The sequence below is a fragment of the Passer montanus genome, unplaced genomic scaffold (assembly GCF_014805655.1).
Source record: "Passer montanus isolate IOZ18808 unplaced genomic scaffold, ASM1480565v1 scaffold23, whole genome shotgun sequence".
Lineage (NCBI taxonomy): Eukaryota > Metazoa > Chordata > Aves > Passeriformes > Passeridae > Passer > Passer montanus.
The window spans coordinates 3,868,860-3,886,265 of NW_024366926.1; the positions used below are offsets into that span (position 1 = coordinate 3,868,860).

Below are 17,406 nucleotides of genomic sequence, written 5' to 3' on the forward strand. Positions count from 1 at the left end.
TATGCAGATACAACATAATCTCCTGAAGGAAAAGGCAGAATCTCCTTTGATACTTTGGAGCTTTTGAGGCACAGACTGGGAAACATCTGCACAAATGGATTGCAGGGAATGACGGTGCATCAACCCAAAGGCAGACACAATCATGCAACCAGGCTAGTCCATGAACAATTCCCTGACAGACATTTCTGCACAGTATGCATTAACTGCACTTCTTCTACACTTCATATTAGAAAAATTCTTTAAGAAAAAACCCAAGCTACAAAGATAAACAGGAATATATGCCAGAGATTAACAAATTTCAGACATCACTGTAAGAATTCCAATTATCACTGCTCTCACAAAAAGCACCATTGGGATTTCTTTGTATTTGTTTAAATTCTGTAGAGATCAAAGAACCCAATTATAATATCTGGCCCTTCCTCCTCTGCAGCCCTTCATTGTTAGTTGCTCTGGCTCCTGTTCTTCCACTAAGCATAAATGAAAGCACTGGAACTGAGCCTGCTACTGAAGCAAGCAGAGCTAACTTTCACAGATGTCAACAGAATTAGACCCCTTTTACAAGCACTGACTTTGCCCTCCAGTTGGCAAAACAAGAAACAATTTGTTCAAATGCAGCATGAGCACCATTCCCTCCAGTGAGGCGTGCTGGGTACCCAGGCACTCTCCTGCTTTTCTAGGCTGCAGCAGGGAACTGGATGGGCTGCTGACTCACCATCTGGTTCCTGGTTTCTTTCTGAGCAGCACATGCTGCCAGTTCCTCAAATTCTGTAGCAGCAATCTCTCCTGTGCCTGCAGATAAGCTACTCGGGCATCTAAGACGTGTAACAAACCAAAGAAAAGAGGAAAACCACGTTGATCTTGTAATAAAGGCCTTAAACCCTGGGCCTCCTCTCTACAAAAGAATTGCAACAGAGATGGTATCTACACAGACTCATCCCACTAACTGAGCAATAATTACAAATGTAAAATTAATGCTCACTTTCCTTCTGTTCAGCACTTCTGAACCCCTCCCCACATTTAATTCCAATAATGAGTCAATCCCACACAGAAAAATAAATGATAACAACAGAGTAAATACCTCACGTAGAAGGGTGACATAGGCCGCTCATCTTCTTGGGAGCTAAAAACAAAACATATTGTGTAAGTTAGTATGCAGCTCTGTCTTGTATTTGCAGCTCAAGATACTCACTCTTAAAAAGCAGAGACAAAAAAAGTGAAATCGCACCCGTTACAGAGGTAACACTTAAGTCTGTTTTGTCCTCTGGTGAAAGCTTTAAGTTACTTTCCTTAAATCCTGGCAATCCAACTCATTTCCCAACGTCCACAAATGTGGCGTAACAGATCTCCTGCTAGACAGCCAGGAGTCATTCTGCCTCTGCAACAGTGCTAGGGCTATTCCCATAGCAACAATAAAGCATTTTGCCAGGAAAACCAAGAGAGTCCTTTGCTGTCTGCTGCTCCAGAATTAAACAATCTGCCTATTAAAGCCAAATTTGGGAAAAAAACAAAGGACATCGTGAGTAACCAAAGAAACAGCCACGGCCATAGGTATATGCATGAGGCTACCTACTCCCCAGTTTTATCACTCCTGTGGAAAGTTTATTTGAATGACACTTCTGTAGGCTTGAGATCAGGGATTGCCACTGGCTGGCGTGGAGGTCCCCTGACAAAATGTTTTGTTGTGTTATAGTCGTCAACTGGCCTGGCCCCAACATAACCACCTGGGAAGTGACTTACTAGCCCTGATACAGCTCACTGTGCCCGTGCTGGCACAAGGGTAACAATGACCTGGGACACAGCACCACACATGATCTCTCAAATTTGGAAGGATTTTATTTACTGGCTTATAAAAGTTGTTCTAAATACTCGATAAAGGGGAAAGGAACATCTCTGTAGGATTTGCAACTGGGAAATCAAGTACTTGGGTACTTTTTGCAGCTTCCATTGGAGCCAGCGTGAAGCTCCCTCAGCAAGGTGAGCTGAAACTGGCCTGCAGCCAGGTAAGTACCCTGCCCTCACACTGCACAGAGCCAGAGGCAGATTTAACCACGGCTTATTTACAACGCAGCCAATGTCATAAGAGATCCGCAAATAGGAACACCAAATTCACAGAGGGGAGCAGAGCATAAGGGAGAAGGCAAGATACAAATGAGTCAAAATGCAGGCTGAAAAATAAGCAAGCCAGTGTTCCAGAGAAATAATCACAGGAGCTCAACCCCCCAACTAGAATATGGAAAGATTCTCAAGCAGACATCTACAGAAAAGACCTTAAAGAACATGATGCAGGAAACTCGATTTGAGGGTAACACCAAACACCAAAACCAGAAGGAAGAGAAACTGCCTCTGAAATCAGTGTAGTCTGCCAAAACTTCATCACCTCTGAAAGGCAACAGTGACTGGACAGCTTTCAGCAGCTCCCCAAGAAGACTGGGAGCACAGCTGCTACTGGAAACCTTGCTGCCACTTCCACCAGCCTGTCTTCAGCAGCCTGAGCAAGCTGCAGTGCCCAGAGCTGCTGCTGCTCCCAGAGCCAGGCAGGACACAGCAGTGCACAGCAAGTGGAGAGAACCTTCCTGTCAACTGAGGCTAACAGCACCTGAAGAGTCTTCATGAGAAGCTATGCTACAGCTTTGAGACTGCCTAGAAAAAGTTGATGGAAACATGGAAATACCCATTACTGCCTTCCCTGAAGATAACCTGCAACGAAGACATGGGTAGGAACCTCTGCCAGGTAAGGCTCCCTCCCCTCATGGCATGCATGCTACCACTTTATTTGGCACTTAAAGAAAGCACTTTAACAGAGCTGCTGATTAAGTTTTTTTGCTATGTTTATTTCACTAAATAGCATTAATAGCTATACTTGTAATCCCAATGCACCAAATCCTAGTAGTGGACAGAAAACATGAAAAATCTTCTCACATAAACAAAAGTTCACAGTGCCATCAAGATTTCTGTGCATTAATGCAACTTCAAATGACAACACCAAATGCTCGTTTATGTACAAGGGGTAGTTGCTGAAGGCACACCAAACATGCTTTCTTTTCCATCATAAACACCCCTCCTTATTTCAAGGTTTGTAATTAACTTCCAAATCAAAGCAGCACAATCATACAAAGTCCAAATAATCTTTTACGTTTATGGACCCAACATTTGTTTTGACACAGCAGATGGAAAAGTAGTATTCAGCAGGGACTCTGAATCCTCTTGCATTTCCTTCCCTTTCTTCCACAGCAAATGCAACTGGATGCTTCTTAAGTTCAAGCAAGTTTTCTAACTGTACAAAAATTTACCCACCCATACAAAGAAATTGCAGAGAAACAAATATTTTAAGCCCACTAGCTGGGAATGGCAGATAAAGAAGCCCTTACAGAAGTCAGAAATCAAATATCAGTTTCATTTAGATCATCAAGTTTCGAGATTTCATATGGTTGGTAATAACTGTAGCTGTGAAAATCTTCTCTTACTCAATAGTGGTTCATAGTTTGGCATGTGCAGCAACTGAGCAGTAGCTGAATCTCGGGTGAAGACCTCCAAACTAACTAGAACGAAATCCAGGCTTTTGACAAAATCATAAAAATCTTCTAAATTTCCACCTTGCCCAGCAAAGAATTTATTCATTACACAAAGAGGCTTAGCAGTGAATTAAATTTTCGGAGTTTTTTGTTTGGTTGGGATTTTTTTATCCTCAAAGTCTTGTCCAGATCTACATATGCTTTATGTCCAGAAGGCATGAAATAACTTTTAAAAAACTCCAGTTATTTATTCAGCTATCACTGATTACCTGGCCAAGCAGGTGAGTGCAAAATACAGCAGCCTCTTTTTTCTCAAGCATATAAATAGCTCCCCTAAATCCAGGGATTAAACAGAAATTAATCACTTCCATGAAATACTTGAGAGATTACCTGACAACTTCCTTCCTGCTAAAAACCAAAACAAATACCAGCCAAACTAAGAAAAACCCAAAACAAACATAAAAAACCACAACAAACCACACTTGTTCTGTCTGTTTCATGGGTAAAGAAGTAATATTATGTATATTTGTGACCACCACTGAAATAATAAAAAGCTTGTCAGACTGGAAGGAACAGCAGTTTAGCCCACCAGTGAGTTCAGCACATCTTGGGATTATCAGGAACATCCTTTCTGTTTTTAAAGAAGGAAATGGGAAAGCCTGGGTGAAGTCTAACTGTAAAATGATGAATTTCCATTACAGAAAGAGAGTTACCCTTTTTTGCCTCTCTCTTTTGCAACAGGAATGTTACAGGCAATGTTACATTCACTCCTCACATTCTTAAACAGGTAATCATAGTTCTTTTTTTTTTTTCCTGACATCTCATAGAACCATAGAGTGAAAAAGACCTCTCAGAACAAGCCCAGCCTTTAAATCATCTTGCCCTTCAGGCAGAAAAAGGGAGGTGCTGAGCCTGTTGTAGAACACCCATTTAGATGGAAAGTTCCCAATTTATTTGGGTGCATAAGGAATACCCCTGTCTCAGCCCTCTCCTCACTGGCCTGAGCTCCCACCACAGGTCAGAGTGGCTCAGGTCCTTCCTCCTTGTTTCATTTGCACTTAACCAGCAGCAGCTCTTCTGTCTTAGCTTCTAGGCACTGGATCCTACATTGCAAAGCTACTGCTGTTTTCCTACTCCACATCTCTTTTCAAAACTTAAATGGGACACTTAATTGATGAAATACTATAAAAAAAACCCCAGATTTTAGCATTGTGGGATTTTTTGTTGGATTTTTTTTTTCTTTTTCAATTATGAAAATGTACTTTGACTCATGGGTCAACATTTTGCACCAGAGATGAAGGGCCTAGACACTGGCAGGGTCTTGCTGCTCAGCCAAGGTCATGTTTTCCTAATGCCCTGCCAGAGGCTCTGTTTGTTCTGACCTCAAATGTTAGATAAGGGAATGGGTCCCTTTCTATTCTACCACAGAAATTCTACACTTCGAAAGAAGTGCAGTTGGTTTTTAGTGAGAATACTTTTTTAATGCAAAGCAATAGCTGCTTTTATTTTTGATGCAATCAAACAAAAAACCAATGAAAAAATCAGTGTTAATACAGGTTTTGGAGGGAGGAGAAGGAAGGCTACATTTGGGTGACTTCTTAAGGCTTCAAACTACCTCCCTCTTGTTTTCTTCTCATCATTCAGAACACCTATGCCTCCTTGGATTAAAAGATATACAATTTTTGCAACTACTGAGAATTTTACAATATTGTTTATTTACTTATTATGACATTGAACACCAACAATACTAAAAACAGTTTCAAGGAAACACTTGATTTTGAGGCCACAGTAGTGCTTTTTGCTGAAGGTCTCATCTTATTCACAAATTTTTCAGCACTTCTTCACCCACCCAAGTCATTTCCCCATAAAAGTTATTTCAATGTTGCAAAAAAATGCAAGATTGAAACAGCTCATGAAAATTTATTGCATGCTTATTTTCTCAATAGAGCTATTTACTCATAGCTTGTGCCTCACAGCAGTGGGTAAAAGGCAATGTTTTTGCAAATGAGAAATAGCAGGCAACACAAGCTTTTGCCTTCAAATAAATCCTTCAAAATAAACTTCCTTCAAATAAATATTGAGGCACAATATGCAAAAGAAGAAAGAATAATACCATCCTTGATGCAAGATTAACCATAAATTTAATCTAACGTCATAACAGTGCAATGATACAATGGTCATCATTAAAGTCAGGACCTACCCTCAATCCTTGAGCAATGCCACCCTTGCTCTATATCCTTAAACAGAGAGGGAGGAGGGAATGCCATATATGCTCTGTTTAAAAAACAAATGCTCAACAGCTATTTTCCTGTGAGAGTTATTTCCACGCCAACATTTCCATTTTCCCTGAAGAGTAACTTTAATAAGTCAAAACCATAACGTGTTGTTTCAGATATTTATCTCCAGTCTCCACAATAGTTGTGCTTACACCTAACCATGCAAACCACTGAAAATTAAGTAAGCTACTCAGCAAATGAGCCACATGTCAAAATCCAAGGCTGACAACCCAGATTCTTGACTCTGAACTCGCCTATTCTGCAAAAATATCATACTATGCAAAATATCTCCAATTACTTGGGTGGGGGTGAACTGCTTTAAATATTAAACTCCAAAGGATCCCCTCATCTTCCTCAAAGCTGTTTCTTCAGGGTGTTTTTCCTAAAGATCTCTCAAATAAATTACACTGCACAGGCATCTATCCAGAGTCATAACTGTGCAGGCTGTATGTGAGGAGGACTGAGATTGAAGCATATTACCTGAATAGGAAAAAAGTATACGGAAGGCTTTTTGCACACCTCATCCTACTTCAAAGCAACATTAGCGATCAGGGAAGTATAGGCTATCCCATGACAAGCTGAAGGGAGCAGAACTTCTTGCTGATTAAGTGCCACTGTGAGCAAGAGGCGGATTTTCCATTTATATTAACATACCTGAATGTCCCGGAGCCCTTGACAGCATAATTTTGTGTAATTATTTTCTGCTTACTATCCTCCTAGATTGCAAATATGTTTATCTTTTATAAAATGACGTCAATGTTAAACAGCTCACTTTTGTTGTTTTACTTCTTAAGCTAGTTGGGTCTTATTATGAAAGATGGAGCAGTGTCTTTTCTTTTACTTGTGGTTTGGCAATGGTCCTCACTAGGATAAAACCAGAAATGGCTCAGAAAGAGGCAGAATGAATGTACCAGCCAAAGTCTCACCTCTTCTCAGAATTTAACAGTGAAGTTGCATAACACACACATACCTGTTGCATTATAATGGCAAAGAACTGTTACTAGGTAACCAGTGATTTCAGGATTGTTTGTTAAAAGCTTGCACACTTCAAATAAAGGTATCTAAGAGGCCAGTTTTTAGGCAAATATTAATATTTTCTTGCTTAATCAGGTGGACACCCCAGAGACAAACACCAAAGAAAATTTCTACTCCAATTTCCTCTTTTAGTCAGAGCCTTCCACCCCCAGTGGTACTGAGGAAGAGCTTCCACAAGCTCCTACACTCACCATGTCACAGCTGTGACAAGACAGGGGTCAAATCTGAGCTTAGAACACAAAAAATTCACATAGCATTTTCTAACATGTTATGACTTGAGGAAGATGAGAGCCACAGGTTTAAATTTTTCTTCATTCTTCCACCAGAAGAAAAAAACCACCCAAACCCAAAGCAAACAAAGAAAAAACTAGATTCAAGTTCTCTCCACCCTCAGAGAGCATACCTCACATCCATATTCCAGAATATACTTCATTAGGGCTTGTCAAGCACTCCCAGTACCTTGGATAGAAAGTGATAGCAAAGTCCAAAAGATCAGAGTTATTTACTTATGTACAACTTACACACAAAAATGTTCATAAATGTGATAAAGAGAACACAGCAGCCACCCCTCCCAAAACAAACAAACAAAAAGGTGGTGGAATACAGCAGTGTTCTCAGGCTAAACTGCTGGGTACTTGTGAAAGATCCCAAACCAACCAACCAACAAGGTAAATCAAACAATCCTGGTAACTGCAGGTGAGACTGCCCATGCAGACAACTGCTGCTGTACAGGTCAGGAACACATCAGTCACATTCCCTACTGCTTTCAGATGCACTTGCTAAAAATATTTGTGATGGCTTCACTCTTCCACTACCTTGACCTGTTAAGCAACAGGGGCCACTGATCACAAACAGGGTCCAAGTGTGTACCTGCCTTTCTTATCTCCCACAGAAACTGGTAGATATTACTGGCAAAGGCAGCCACAGGCCTCAGCTTTGCACAGCTGTTGTTAAATCTGCAGTAGACTGAGCTAGAATACATGAATCAAAACATGCATTAACAGCATTAGTAGCACTCTAACTAGGAAGCTGGGATACCAAAGTAAGCTAATGCCATTCTGAAAAGATGGTAGCCTAACAGCAAGAGAAGAGACTGGTGGGTAAGCTGTTGGAAAAACAGTGATGCAATCCATGTGACATTCAGTGGTGCCTTCTACACTGCTTGGGCAATACAGTATCTACTGCAGGGAGGATTCAATACATCTGGCCTTCCACTTCTTCCCATGCAATGAAACACAACCCTGACATCCCCATTGTCACTCCTTCACAGCAGGGCACCATACCCATCACATGCCCTTCCACAGATATCTATATATAGGATGACACCATTATAGTCCATATGGCTCTGTGCAAGCACTTTATATGATTTTCTGCAAGACAGACTCACAGCTCACACAAATCTTGGTAGACACAGAGCCCTTCTCCCTCTCCTAAGTTTGACTACACATTTGTATTGCTTCAGCACACGAGGGTTTCCATGGCAGGCACAGCATGGCCAGCCTCGTGGCCCCTAAGAGAGCATGGAGAAGAGCACCCGCAGGAGATGGGCAGGAGCAAGTTCACTCAGCCAGGAAGGGAACCAAGTGTGATTACTCAGGCAGCTCATTCCCTTTCTTGAGAGGGAAAGACAGATTCTTTCAACCTGGCTTGTGTCCTAAATCACAGAACCTGAAGGGTTCTTCTCTGATTAAACCCATTAACAGGAACCATGCACTGCAATTTGTCCTCAGCTGGAACAGCAACATCAGCCTGTCCACCCCACAGCAGCTGCAAACAGTGCCATCCACGCTGGTACTAACCAATACTGGAGGTATCAGCTTTCCTGAAGCTGACAAAAAATACTCAAAGCCGGCGAAACTCTGCCCTGAGGGAGTGAAGAACAGGAAAATAAAGGTGCAACCTGGAGAATGCCATTGTAAAGGGATCTGGCAATCCGTACCAAAAAAAACAAGGTGCTAAAAAGTACAGTGTACACAGTTTAAAAACAGATCAAGGAGATGGAAAAGGAGCCAGAATTGAGTGAATTCTTTTAACTGAAAAACTCAAAAACAATTCAGTACCATGTTTACAGCTTAATGGAGTTTGAAGAAAATGCCTCATTTTTGAAGTGCTGATTGCATCTCTAACTGATCGAGACTTTGTCCTTGCAACAACAAAGAGTCTAATTAGAGCCAGCCTGTGAAACCTATCTTCCCCTGGGGTGAAGAGTCAAGAGCACAATAACAACCACTTGTTCCGACCACTGATAGGACAGTCAGATCCTTGAAAGGTTAAAAATATTATGTGAGACTGGTCCTTCAAATAGAAATGATGCACCGTGACCACTTCTATAAGACATTCAAACCATATTTCTGCTTCTTTGCAGTCATCGACATGGAACCCCATGACTGCAATAGTGCCAAAGAGACTTTCTCCACACCTACCTGCAGAAGACCCTGCACTTTATCAAAGCAACAACAGTTTGGGCAGCAATTTCTGTTACTATTTTATTGTGTCCAAGTAAGCAGCAACTCTGCAGCTTCTGCTGAAACAGCACCACCACAGTGCTGAAATGGCACAGTCAATTTTTTATTTACTGTTTCGTAGATTACAGAAAGATTGATATTCAAGCCATTCAAACACTACTAGGGGAGATATAGACTGCTTAATTTTGAGAACTGAATGAGTAGTAAAAATAAAAATAAGACTGATGAACCAGGGAAAGGGTTGTGTACACTCCTCCCCGCAGCGGGTCTGTGCCCTGCCATTTCAGAAGCCTGACTGCAGCTGTCCCTGCCGTAGCGTGGCGGGAGCACATGCCAGCACAGGTACCTGCTGACAGCTGGTGCTGAAGGGAGGTGTGCGTCGGCACCCTGGATACACCCAGCCCTTTTTCTCCGAAAACTAAACCTGTCGCCCATGCTGCGGCAGGCGGGTGTGCGAGCTGCCAGCCGGAGGGGGCTGTGCGCAGGCAGCCCGGCCGCGCTCCCGCACCGCAGCACAGCAGCCAACCGGGATCGCCCGGGCACGGAGCCGGCGAGACCCAGGGCCGGCCGGGGTCCCTCTACACCTGAGAGCCGCTCCTACCCCGCTGTGTCCATTTCGGGGCGCTACATCGAATCCCCCTCTCCGCCCGGGGACGCCGGAGATCCCCCACCCCCGGAGATGCGCTAATAGCCCCACTTGTTGCACTGCCCCGGCGCCGGGCCGGGTATCCCACTCCCGAGCGGGCATCCCCGCTCCCAGCGGGGTCCGAGTCCCGGCTCCCCCGTGCCGGAGAGCCCGGAGGAGCCCCGGGCTTGCCCCGGCTGGACACGTACCTCTGCAGGGGCATCACCTCGCACGCCATGCTGGCCATGGAGCCGCTGCCCGGCCGGCCGCCCGCCGCGCCTCTCGCCGCGCCCGCAGCGCCCCGACGGCCCGCCCCAGCGCCCAGAGCCCCGGCCCGGCCCCCCGGCTGCGGCACCAGCCGCGGCCCCTGGCCCTGCTCGCCCCGCCGGGCCCGGCAGGCGCAGGTTAACCAAAAGCGGCTTCTGATGTCCACCTGGTTCTGGGTCTGCAAAAGATGCCACAAGCTCAGGGCTAAGGGCTCCTTTCAACAGAAAGACCCCACAAGGTCTTCTGTATCCCTTTCAGCAACCCACCGCCCTTCTCCCTAAACTCGCCCGGGTGCAGTGCAGTCTCTCCCGAGCTCCCTCCCCACGGCAGCGGCGCTCCGCTCCGGGAAGGGCAGGCGCGGTGCCCCGGGCACCCAGAGCCCCGCAGAGCTCCACGACACTCTAGCAGGGCTGCTCTGGCTCTGCCCTCGCACACCTTTACCATGGATCGGTGTCTAGTAGGGCTGGCAAAACCTCTGAACTTGATCCCTTCGTGTTGTGGTACATACTACCGCGGTTTGAAAGGTTTGTGCTGTAGCTGGCCATCCAGTTCCAACCCACTGCACAGAGAACTCTTCTTCCCTCAATATTTGAACTGAAGAGACAACTGCAGAGCCGAACTCATGTTCCCAGTGGGCTATGCTCAAGCACTCCTGCTTCTACATCTGTGGCTGCTGACCAAATACTGCTCTGAAACAACAAATCACAGCATTCCATTGAGTAGAATTTTGGGGCTGAAAAGAGCAATAGCAAAAGCACTGCACACAAAGGTTGTGTTACTTACTGGGACACAGCAGCCTGCAAAAATGAACAGCACAAAAATCAAGGTCTTGCACTGAAACGTTTAATGGCTATTGAATGAGCATACCCAGGGTTTTGCTTTTCACCTCTGCAGATCCTCTGCCCAGAAGCCCTAAGGAATTGTCTTCCATTTCCCCCAAGACTGGACAGAAACACTTCTGATGCTGCCCTGCCATGAACAATGTTATCACACTGCATACTTTGTGTGATGGGGAAAGGGATGATCCTAATCTGATAAAGGGGCCTAAGAGTGTCCTTTCAACACTTTAGGTGGTACAAACATAATGGCATATGTCAATCTTCAAAAATTCAAGTCAATATTGGAAGTACCACCCTGTTCAACCCTAGAGAGGATTAGTGCTGGCTTAGGAGAAAGCTGTGGCAGGAGCTTAGTACCTGTATGTTTAACACTTCTGTAGAGATGTAGGTCATGGCAAGCTAAACATGAGCCACATCAGCTTTCTGGAGAAGCAGCCAACACTCCCAGCTTTGCAGAGGGTATCAGACATTTCACAGGGATGCCCAACAGATCCTGACCCTTACCAGCAGGAGGCAGGGGCATTTTCTGTCGAAATCAAGAGCAGTGGGCAGCTGCAGCCTCAGAGAGCAGCGGCATGGAGGAGAGACATGGGGGTCAATTGAGACGTGGCTTTGCCTCAGTACCCTGAGCTGTTTAATATCTGCTCCTGTCAGCTGGCTGACTGGAAGGAGTGCATTAGTAATGCTTCTGCCCATTGCCTCAGCACAAGCCTGTTCTGCTGTGACCGTCACGCCAGGCACAGCACAGGGCCCCTTTTTAGGAAAGTCAGCAATGCTGATAAAGCACTCTGCCATCATGGATCTGGGCTGCTCTTATCCATTGCAATTAAATGAGTATCTTGATGACTTCCTGTTAAATTAAATGCACCATATGTCCTCACAACTAAAACTATGAGAGTAAGATTTTACTCTGATACATAAAACTACTTCAGTATAAAGCAAAAGCATCTTGTACCATTTCACAGTTCGACAATAAATCAAATTGACTTTTCCTGGCCAGTCTTTTTTTTATACACACACAATTATTCATAGTTTATTACACTTCTATAAACTGAGTGTTACCATTGGGATGCCATTAAAAAAACTCAATTTTCCACATTTAACTAAGAACTCATCTACATGGGCAAGGAGTCAGGGTTCTCCAGAGCAGCTTGCTGAATAAACAGAAGTGGAATAACTCAAATAGCTGCTGTACTATGAATTTATACACTAGCTATTCTGTCATAACTTCCATGGGACTTGCTTATATAAATAAGCTTAAAAGTACTAAGCTCCTTGACAAAGAATCCACTAACAAAAAGAGATGCTGTAATAACCAGAAAGATTAATTTATGGATTAGCATCAGTGAAGAAGGTTAGCTTGTAGCATCATGCTAAAATTAACCAGATGCCAACAGTAAAGTTGCAGGGCTCCTTGTGCCCTCAACACGTTCAGATCCACCGTTTGTTTCTGTTCTCTTCTTTTGCAGTCCCCTCAATGGGTATCAGCTTTCTCCTTTGCATCCTCATATGTCTCTTTCAACATCGCCAAAACCATCATAACTAAGAAGAGGTACAGGAGCTCATGCTTCCCTGCACCTACTGACACATAACTTGAGCAACTGTTGGAAGAAAGGTGACCAAAGTTGAAAAAATGCTAGCTGGTTGCTAGCACTGCTGGTTTCCCAAAGTTTTAACTACTTTGAGAGCAGCTGCAGACACTGCAACAAAAGATTTTAACATGGAGAAATGTCAGAATGAAATTTTTAAAACTCCTTTTCCAACCATTGGTAAGAGTGGTAGTACAGGACGCATGTCACCTTAGTTCAGTTCACACTGTCTCAAAGGGCCTTTTGAACCTCTCAGCTGCTAAAGAAGAACACAAATCTTAATTCTTCACCTCTCCTGTTCATGTGTAGGGGCCACAAGTGATTTATTTGTGGCACAAAGCAGGCAGACAAAAGCTGCCAGAAAGCTGCAGTCTTATCTCCAAACAATTCCACTTCCTTCACACGTTGACAGTAAAACCAACTCGCTATTTGTCAGAGGCAGGAATTCCTACCCTCCCCTTGCCCCTTATGCCTTTTTTTTAAACTTGCATAACTCAGGCTGGGCTAGCACACATAAAACCTGGGATTATATAACATTTTAGTTTGGATTTGCTTGTACTTGTTGCATTTGTTCTCCCATGTTAAACAAAGAAGACAAAACCTCTTCTGCAAGTTCATATAGTTCTTGCATTTATATTACTCAGAAAGGCCAAACTCATCTGTTGGCACCAACAATGCACCACAGAAGCCCTTTATGGTACCACCAACTATAGAAACAGAGGATGAGGGGAAACCCTCTCTCAGGACAGGCACAGCATCCTCTGCACTGACTGTATACTCCCTAGTGTATTGAGAACACATTGGGAAAATAGACAGCAAATAACAATAAAAATGATGAAGTCCCTTGAAATACCAACACATACCACCACACTTCAGCACCTACACCAAGGCAACACCTGTGTTCAAACTATTTGATTTGTAAATTTCTTACTGAGCTTCAACAAAGGAAAAAAAAATACTGGCTGGAACTAAATATGAATAATCACTTTTCCCCATCAAAGTTTAAAGAACAACTGCACGTTTGGAAAGGAAGTCTCCTGTCAATCATCATTACAGAAGTGCTTTCTCCTCTTTCTTTCCTTTTCATACTTTGCTGCACACCAAGTAATTTTCTCAGCATATAAAGCAACAAGAGAAGAGGATCTGTGAGCAGCACCAGAGGATACAAGATATGTGATCTAAATAATGGATTTTATGAGGATATTGCTGTGTCTGCCTCCTGAAGAACAGTTATCCCTTGCTTCACTGCACAGTCATATATAAATCAGTATTTATTCAAAAATTAAAAAAAAAAAAAGAAAAGAAAGGCAAACTTTCCTGGTTTGACAAAATCTGAGGGCTTTTAGGATGCTACTCAATACCATCAATTTATTCCCACAACGTTCACTAAGTTATGCAATATTTTCCCTCTGGCAGAAAAATGAAATGCAAAGGAAAGGTATTGCCAGACTGAAAATTACAGAATGTACTTTTCAAAATACTACCAATACAAAAGTAAAAAATTCCATTATTTATGTACACATACTTACATTAACAGACACATTTTCCTCTTTAAAGTATCTATGCATATGAACATCTGCCATTATAAATGATAAATGCCCTGGAAAATCTCCTGCAAGCCAGAAGACTTGTGTGCACATATGAAATAAGCAAGTCACATGCAAATAGAAACTGTACTTGGAAACTGTGGCACTTCAAGTCCAAACAAAGAAGACAGACAATAAAAAAGGTCTCCTCCAAAAGGGGAAAAACAGGAAGAAAGACAAACATGTTAAACATGTTAAAAACATAATTTAGGTGAATAATTTAGGTGAAAGGGGAATCCTCAGAAAGGTTCAAAAGTAGTAACGGTGACTTTGTAAAGCTAGTGCTCAGCCGTGTTTCACTTAATGATGTTTCAATGATTTGTAAGTAAATGTAAAATTATACTGGTGGTTATTTTTATGTACGTATACTGGTATATTTTTATGTATACTGGTGGTTTTTATGTATGTTGTGTGCAAGCCAGCATTAAAACTTCCAAAATTTGGGAACTATGTGCAAGATGGGGGTACAACATCATGCTTACAAACCCAGTGGGACTGTGTGTCTGAAGATTTATCATCATCATCCTCAGAGACATCAACATGGCTATTACATTGAAAAGGTGTATTATGTTTGTATTTCCTGCCAGGTTTTGGTTGCTACAAAAGACTTTAATCAGTTCAAGAATTCCCATTCCCAAGCAAGTTGTGAAAAACTGAAGAGTGCTAAGAGACAGCCCATGAAGTTCACACAAAAACTAAACCCACACATTTAGTGCTTTTAAAAGAAAATCATTAATGCATGCAGGACACATTAATACTTGACTTAGTACTCACAAACTGATGAAGACTCAATGGTTGGAAGTCAAAGACTGAAAATTATAGCTAGAAATTAAGGCATTTAAAAGTGGTGAGAATAATTAACTACTGATGAAATTAATCAATAATTATAGCGAATTTTTAATGTTCTTACAAATTTCAGTTGCCTCTGTTTAGGAGCACCAAGCCTTATGCAAACAGTGTAGATGGCATTTGCAGAATTTTCTTTCTTGTTTTTGCAACTGATACTCCTCTTGTCCAAAAGAGGAGCAGGTTGCTCTCAGCTGACTTCATTTTATCCCTTTTGTTTTTTGCACTGGCATAGAAATACAAGCCTTGTTGGCATATCTGTGGAGAATATACTGGGTTTTGCACAGTAGCTTTTCTGTTCCCTCCTGCAACTCAGAGGCCAAATTACCTTTTAAACTACTTAAAATCTGTTAAGGAGGAAACATTCCAGAACTGTTCTTGAAACTTGCAAGGACAAGAGAAAAGCATGGACCAAACTGAAAGCTTCTCAGAGCTTCAGGTTCTCAGCACTCCTGATCTCACCCAACAGACAAGCACAAAAGTTCATTTCTCGTTGCAAGGGACACCGCATGCTCCCTGGAGACCTGGATTTGCTGCTGTGGCTTCCCTTCATGAAACAGCAGTGTCCTTTGCAAGCACTGCCACACCCGCTTGCTCGCTGCTTTAACTTGTTCCAGAGGACTCTCACCCCATGGGATAGCCCAGAAATTATTTCTTGGCCTCCATCCTGGAGCAGGGGGAGGATTGGGAGTAGGTTCCTAAAGGGTTTCCTGGGAAAGCAACAAGTGATGAATGGTTGTGCCAGCTAATCTGCTGTGGGAACAGGGTAAAGCATGCTGAGTGACAAGGTCACTAGGTTCTTCATTTGCACCAGTTAGTGCAAGTGCCAGAGCACGGGAAAGCAAGCAAACAAGGAGGAGTCCAGTCTGGCACAAGTTATTTTCAAAGCAGGCTTTCTCCAAAACTCTGCTAATCTAATGAAATTCCTAAATTTTACTGTCCAGTGAAATTTCTCCCACTCTTCTAAATTGTAATTTCTTTAAAACACTAAATTGTTATTTCTATAAAACTGTTTGCACAAAAGCTTTTTAAAAATCCAGATGTTTCAGACCAATAAAAATGTCACTGAAAATGATGAAGAACAAGCATTCATTTGTTAGCAAAAAAGTTTTAAAAAATTTAAGTGAGTCCATGGTGCTCTCTCCATGATTTATGTTACCTACCAAAAATATCACTGTTTTACACTTTCCCATCTTCCAAAAACATCCTTCCAATCCTCCACAAAATTACTATCCTTTGATTCCATACCTCTGCACCCTTCATGTTCCCTGCTTCCTGAAGCACCTTCAAGTGAAATGCTTGTAGTCCACACAAAAAAAACCCCCAAGGATATGGGAAGGGGCTGAGGAAAGCAGAGGAACAGGCCATACCATTTATGTTTGCTGCATGTGGCTTTTTACTTCACTGAAAGATAAACTGCTGTCCGTGTTGGCAAAGGAGGCAGTCTGGCAGAGTCACCCTCCAGAAAAAACCCTCCAGGAATAGCTTCTCTTCTCCAGCTGACAAAGTGACTGAAAGGAGTCCTCCCTTTGCACCAGTGCCCCAGTGGCCAGCCTGGCTCCTGGGAGAGCTGGTGGGAAAAAGATGACTCGGCAGGAGAGATGGACTCTGGCTGGAAAGTGCTGAAACAAGAGTGAGCTGGGTGAGAATAACTCCAGCTCTCTGGCTACAGCTGCAAGATGCATCTGCCACAGAAGCAAGGGACATCTTACTAAAAGGCAACTCTGACCAGATCCATTAAAACCAGACTGAATTTGAGCAGAACACAGCCCTCTCAGGTCAGCCTTGGGGCTTCTTCCTGTGCCCAGCTGTGTGTACAGCAAGAAACAACAAATGGTTGTTTATGCACAGCCAGATACAGAGATGCAGAGGGCTTAATCAGCACAGCTCACTGCTGTGCCCCTCATTTGCAACATCAGCTTTGAGCCTAGCTGCTCTCTACGTGTCCAGGCTGTGCAAACACCCTTCTGTCCCACTGCAGGACATTCCTGTCAGGACTGGCACAAGTGGATACTGCAGGAAAACAAGTTCAGCATACGAATTCATTATCAGGAACATTCAGAACAACGTGGGTAAAGTCTGTAAGTTTTCAACTTCCCAACCACCTCTCAGAGTCTTGGGAAAAGAACATATTTTTCTACTCAAGGAGCATACATCCAGCAAAAGCTAACAAGATTTTAGAGGAATTTTTTTTCTGTCTTGCTCAATATGCCTGTTAGAACAGTGGTCACTTGATTTTTTTTTTCAATTTGACACTTTCTGAAGTTTCAGAATGGGATTTTTTGAAGGAAACATCTATACATTTTATAAAATATATTGTAGTGTTCGTAGTGTTCCCAATCATTTTACAGTGGCTAGATAGTTCC

The 17,406-nt window shown here is 43.0% G+C and overlaps 1 protein-coding gene across 8 annotated transcripts in view; it reads right to left on the bottom strand.

Moving 5' to 3' along the window:
• The window catches only part of FAM13A (family with sequence similarity 13 member A), a 117,865-nt gene that overhangs the window by 47,912 nt on the left and 52,547 nt on the right, over positions 1–17,406 (bottom strand). For 6 of the 8 annotated variants that reach the window (XM_039710446.1, XM_039710441.1, XM_039710445.1 and 3 more), the window contains exon 7: positions 1,079–1,120. In XM_039710446.1, the coding sequence (XP_039566380.1) occupies positions 1,079–1,120 (42 nt within the window). Of the gene's footprint in view, positions 1–1,078; positions 1,121–10,122; positions 10,204–17,406 lie in introns of those variants that run through there. The other 2 variants (XM_039710447.1, XM_039710448.1) reach the window with 2 other exon arrangements.